The 6,000-nt window shown below is 29.4% G+C and overlaps 1 protein-coding gene across 3 annotated transcripts in view; it reads right to left on the bottom strand.

The window, feature by feature from the left end:
• Nucleotides 1-4,747, bottom strand: part of LOC148272778 (myrosinase 1-like) — a 43,923-nt gene extending 39,176 nt beyond the window's left edge. For 2 of the 3 annotated variants that reach the window (XR_015824778.1, XM_088239578.1), the window contains exons 1-2: nucleotides 4,589-4,747; nucleotides 1,750-1,847 (exon numbers count right to left, since the gene is read on the bottom strand). Coding sequence is in view for 1 of the 3 variants with exons in the window: in XM_088239578.1 (XP_088095704.1) it covers nucleotides 1,750-1,847; nucleotides 4,589-4,644 (154 nt within the window). In the remaining 2 variants the exon portion in view is untranslated. The remainder of the gene's footprint in view (nucleotides 1-1,749; nucleotides 1,848-4,588) is intronic. The other variant, XM_088239579.1, reaches the window with a different exon arrangement.
• Between the last annotated feature and the right edge of the window lie 1,253 nt (nucleotides 4,748-6,000).

Here is a 6,000-nt window from a genome sequence, read left to right on the forward strand (position 1 = left end):
CAGACGACAGTGGCAAAATCAACTAAAAAAACAATTAAAAAAATTATATCTCAGGAATGGTTCACAATTTATCTAAAACATTTGCCCTTTTTATACAGCCCTTAGGGTGATCTACCCCCTATGTTTTTCTTTTTTACGTCAAATATTTGGCCACCTGTTGAACGCTTACCTGTATACTTTCCGAATCGTAGCACCCCACTAGGGCCCAAACCAGAAAATTATTGAGTATTGAGAATTAGTAATTAATAATCTCTATTGCCTGTAAAACGTGGATGATGAAAGCGGGTGATAGGAAGGAATGGAGACGTTTGGAAGAGGCGTTTATCCAGCAGTGGAGAGAATAAGGCTACAGAAGAAGAAGAAGAAGAGAATTAGTAAGTGTCTCAGAAGAATTTTGAGTATGCGGTGTTTTAACTACGGAAATAATGTAGAAATAAGTTAGCGGACGCAGCACCCTCAGAGGCCGATTGTGTATCCAACCTCCAATTGGAGAACAGGCGTGGAATGATAGTGCATGATTATCACTCCATTCATTACTTCCTTGTCTTGTGGGTACCTACACTAAAACGATATTTTAGTCACAAAATTAAGATTTTGTCACCCCTCTGTGATGCAAAAAAAAACACAAAATAATTACCAGTTTAACTTTAATAATTTTTTTGTGTTCTTTTACATTTTGAACTTAAGCAGTAAATACTAAAATAGACGAACTGGCCTTTTTTCATCTAAACGTGTTTATACAGGTACATCAAAATAAATCAATTTACTTATTTATTCCTTCTTAACGCAGTATATAGTTTAGTCATAAACATGATTAAAATTTAAATGAAACCTATACATAATATTCCCAAAACAAAAATAATTTGTAACCAAGCGCGAGAAAGTCGGAGCGTGAGAATAGAATAATTTAGTTCATAACTTTAACAACAGATGGCAGAACTGTTGGGAGTTGAGAATTCACTATCGCATTAATTTTTTATTTTATTAAATTGAAAACATATTATACATAATTACATACAATATTCCCAAGGAGTTTTTAAAAAAAACTCATTTAGAGACATACAGATAACAAATTCATTTAAAGACCTTTTTATATTTTAAACTACTCGTATAATATTATTTACAAAAGCAGAAAAATTAAAATTATGATATACTACAAATTAAAAAGGGTATGAAAAATACTTAAAAATAACAAAATAAACATAATACTAGGCATGGAAATAAATTCAAAATGATGTATACATTATGCAATCTGGGAAAGAAAATTTAAAAAATATAAAAAGTTTAAAAATTACATGTATATATACAAACTAAACTAGTACAAAATAAATTTTTTTTTTTCAATTAACAAAATATGCGCACACCCAATACAGGTTAATTTTTTTTATCAAAAACGTATTAAAATTACGTATACAAGCTAAAAAAGTATAAAAAAACACAAATAACATTTCAATAGTATTAAAAATTACATATACAAGCAAAAACGGTAAAATATTAAAAGTTATATGTTCAAGATGCGCATTCTCTGGATAAACTAACATTATTTATTCAAAGTACTTCTGGAAAAAATAATTCTTCAATTCGCACGTCCTGTTTCTATATTTTGAAATTGGTACATTAAATTTTTGTGGCAATTTATTAAATTCCTTGAAACCTATGTATTGTAAAGATCTAGTACCAAACTTTGTAGACTTTACAGATCCAATATAAATATTATTTTTTGATCATTAATTATTTATTAGTATTTACCACTTTGATTCCATGCACCTTCAACTTGAATTGAAGATGTTGCTATGCCAAATTTGAAATCTTGAGGAAAAGCATACTGACTGATTCGGACGCCATAACTAAAACAGAAAGTAATAAAAAGCAGGGATAATTTTGTAGAAAAAACTGTTCTTTTAAAATAAAATTACTGGATAGGTATTTGTTGATTATTGAGAATACTGTAAGTATTTGATTATTACAGAGAATACTGTAAGAAAGGATGTTTTGTTCATTATTGAATATACTGTAAGAACTAAATTAAACAAGTTAAATTTTATTGTCGATTTTTAAAAATACATGCGAGTAAAATCAAAATCGTGTAACTTCATAATTGAATACAATACAACTCTGAATGAAGTTAAAATTTTAAGTATAATCCTCAAACTACTAGATACTCAATAGTACTCATTAGTGTTGATTTCAAAAAACAATATTTTTACAAAAAAGGGATATAAATCACTGACAACATGGGGAAAAATAACTTCTAACTGCATTCAAACCTGAGTCCGATTGTCGGTCAGGCGTTCTATCTACGAGTAAGCAAAGCAATTAGTTATGTCTACCAAAATAAAAAATAGCTACATCATCATCATTCCCTTTCCGCACCTAATAGTGCATAGGGCACTGAATTGGCACACCAATCGCAGCGTATCTAGATAATTTTTTTGTTACATGAAGTTAAGGTGATCAGTCTTACGCTTGAGGTACCAGTCTAGGGACTAGTGTAAAAACACCATTATAAATAATAAATTAATAATACTTAACTAATTAGTATGTAATGAAGGTTATGTTTTTACTCCCATGTGGGAATAAAAACATAATAAATTATTCTAATATTTGGTGTAAGTTTCGATAAATTTTATTATCATCTAATTAACAGAAGTTCGGAAGACAATTATTGTCCATAGCATTCAATATTGGCAACCATCTACAAAATACAAGATTGTCGGTTAAGGGACACCTTAAAGTTCCCAAATTTAAAATAGTTTATGATCAGCGTAATCCGTGAATAATTATTGTTAGCTAAAATTCTAGTCTCTAGAGAAAATTCTAAATTTGAAATGTATAGGCAACAATCAAAAGGAGATGTTCAGCATGTGTAAATTAAAAATACCATGATTTATGTGTCGAGACATGGTTAAGACATGCTTACCTGGAAAATCAGATAATAATATACATTTTTTTAATCATAGGTGATAAATAAATAAATAATCAAAACCAAACTGCTGCCTTTGGTACCTAATACCTGGATATCTTGTTGTTAAGATTTATATTTTATATTACTTTATAGCAATGCATATAAAATTGTCCTGACATTACTTGGAAAGATTTTGATATGAGTTACTCTGCACTGCGTTCCTCTATTACAGTCCGCTGTCATTTCATGAGTGTCCATGATCACAATTCAAAGTATTATTATACACACATTTGCATTATACATAATTATTATGCTTTAAATATAATTTCAAAAATCCTTATTTAAAAATTATACACCAATATAAAATAAGAGTAAGATATATAATATATGCCGTACTAGATCTCCTGCAACAAATGTCTTGAATATTTCAAACCATATTCTAAATTCATTGGAAAAAATTTCACGTCTCGATGTTGTATGTACCGACTTTGAAAAGACTTTTTTACGTTATCGTCGACAGTATATCACCACCATGGGAACCACATATCTTATGAATATAACACAAATTCTGGAACCCCCCAAGGATCCAACCTCGGCCCTCTTCTTTTCCTTCTATTTATAAATGATACTACCATCTCTTTGCTGATGATGTCAAGATTTTCAAATCTATTTAAAGTGCCGGGGACTCATCTTGCCGCCAAAATGATTTGAGTAATTTATGGCAATGGTCTGTATCTAACAAATTGCCTTTTAGCATACCAAAGTGCTGCGTTATCTCGTATACTCGATCCACCTCTCTTTCCTTACAACATGAATAATTTAGTTTCACACGCAATTACTAAATTAAAGATCTTGGAATTATTTTTGAAGCGAATTGTACGTTTAATATTCCTGATATTGTAGATAAATCTAGTAAAATACTTGGATTCGTACTTTGAAACTCTAGATATTTCAATAATACTACCGCAATTCGCACATTGTATAATACTTAGTCCGCAGCATACTAGAATACTGTTCCATAATTTAGAACCCTTCTGAATCAAACCACATCCTTGAATTAGAGAAGGTTCAAAAGCGATTTTTGCAATACTAGTATCTTAAAGAAACTAACATTTATCCATTCTTGTATCCATCATTATTTCTAGCAGGGATGCTGGATTATAATATCCTCGAATCTCATAGTCTAATTCTTCTTGGAAAACATTTCTATAAGCTGATTTCTGGAAGTATGTATATGTAATCCAAATATACTGAAAAAGATCAGAGATCTCATCTGCAAGTCAGAATTCACTCATGAATAGGGCAATTTGCTTGCTGAATATGGCTTCTGCGGATAATATGGATCTATTTTTCTGTACAAATCAACAATTTAGCAGCTCTCTGCGTTCTATTCATTAACTCCCAACTTACATTTCTAGTTTGCATTATGTAGTGGGTTAAACACTCCGTAAAGTAATGCAGACTACAATTTGTCAAATAAATAAATAAATATTTCATTTCACAATGAACATTAAACATTAATTACAAATTATCATAAACTCAAAATGTGATTTAGTGCCTCTTGTTGAATAGTTAATGTGTAGTTACAAATAAAATATTTTACTTACCTAATTAAAGATAACCTTTTATTATGAATATTGATTACAGAGTATTATATATATTTTTTTTTAATCTCCATCTTACCTTAGTGTCAAATAACTTAAAACATTTATAAACAAAACCAGACTGTAAGCTACCATTTCAAACACGTGAAGTACGTCTTCTTACTGATAAATAATTAGTAATTTGTGTCTCAAATTGAGATAATTTTTAACTTCCCTGACACTGATATCATTTATCTTGTAAGGAAATGCCATAACTTTGAAAATGACTTCCACAACATTGATATATAAGTATACACTAGATGTGTCCCTATGCAACTATCTTGTGTTCCATTTAACTAAGGCTTTGGAACTTATCTTGTATTTGGTGGGAATAGTGTTTTACGCGCAGCGGTCAGTAAATGTGAAGCAGTGTAAAAGGAAGCAACATACAGCTTTGAATTCACAGTAAACTGACATATTCTTACTCTACTAAGTGTTTTGCACGCCGATGTTCATGCGGAATGAATTAAAACATTAATTTTTGAAACATAATTTTAACCTTTCATTCTATGAAGCATCATCTCTATTTAATTTTATAGCTCAGTGTTCCACAGCGATTTTCTCTCAGCACAGAAATAAAAATTCTGGTTATTCAAGCCATTAACTTTTAAAAATAAACAGATATACTCATCATCTTAGTTCATATTTCTATCTAACTCGTTACCATAGCTAAGACACCATCTGTCAATTTTATTATTTACGTGCTTTATAATGAAGAAGTTCAGCCCCAAGGGACAATTGATATAAAAAATGTTTTCTTACTTGTGGTAAAAATTGGAGCATTAAATTGTAGGGCAAAGTTTCTTGAAAATGTATGAAAAAAATATTAAAAAATATTTTAATAAAAATGAACTACTTTGAATAAACTTATAATAAAAGATATCAAACACTGACTTGAGTCAACTGAACATTTTATTTTTAAAAACAAAAATTTTGTGGTTATTGTTTCGCCTTGTTAGGGCATTTATATTATAAGTTTAAATATGGAGTTCTGCAAAATAAAAATCAAATCAATCAATACTTTGAATAACGTCACTAGTTATTTCGAATTATATTATTCGAATAATTTCACTATCTAATTTTTAAGAAATACTACACATATTTTTTTGTGGCTAGTTTTCTTATAGTATTATACCATTCTTGAATCTTGGTTAGTTGCGTCAATTTTTTTAAAAACTTGCCATAGTAGTGTCCATGCTTTTTTTTACACCACGATGCGTGAAAGTGAAACACTGAAAGTAAAAATATTTGAAAATTTTAGAGAAAAAAATTATTATGATTAATTTTTGTGTAAAAACTACAGACATTTAAGGATTTTAAAGAATTGTGGTAGATAGCAGTGCTACTTAGGTTGACGATACAAAAAAAATATCAGAAATATTTGAAAAATTGTGGTCATGGTAGTTCAAAATAGCTTAGGGGGTGTCAATTTTCGACGGATTTTATATATAT

Source organism: Micrasema longulum, unplaced genomic scaffold (genome assembly GCF_059751315.1).
Source record: "Micrasema longulum isolate JH-2025_06_02 unplaced genomic scaffold, ASM5975131v1 h1tg002190l, whole genome shotgun sequence".
NCBI lineage: Eukaryota > Metazoa > Arthropoda > Insecta > Trichoptera > Brachycentridae > Micrasema > Micrasema longulum.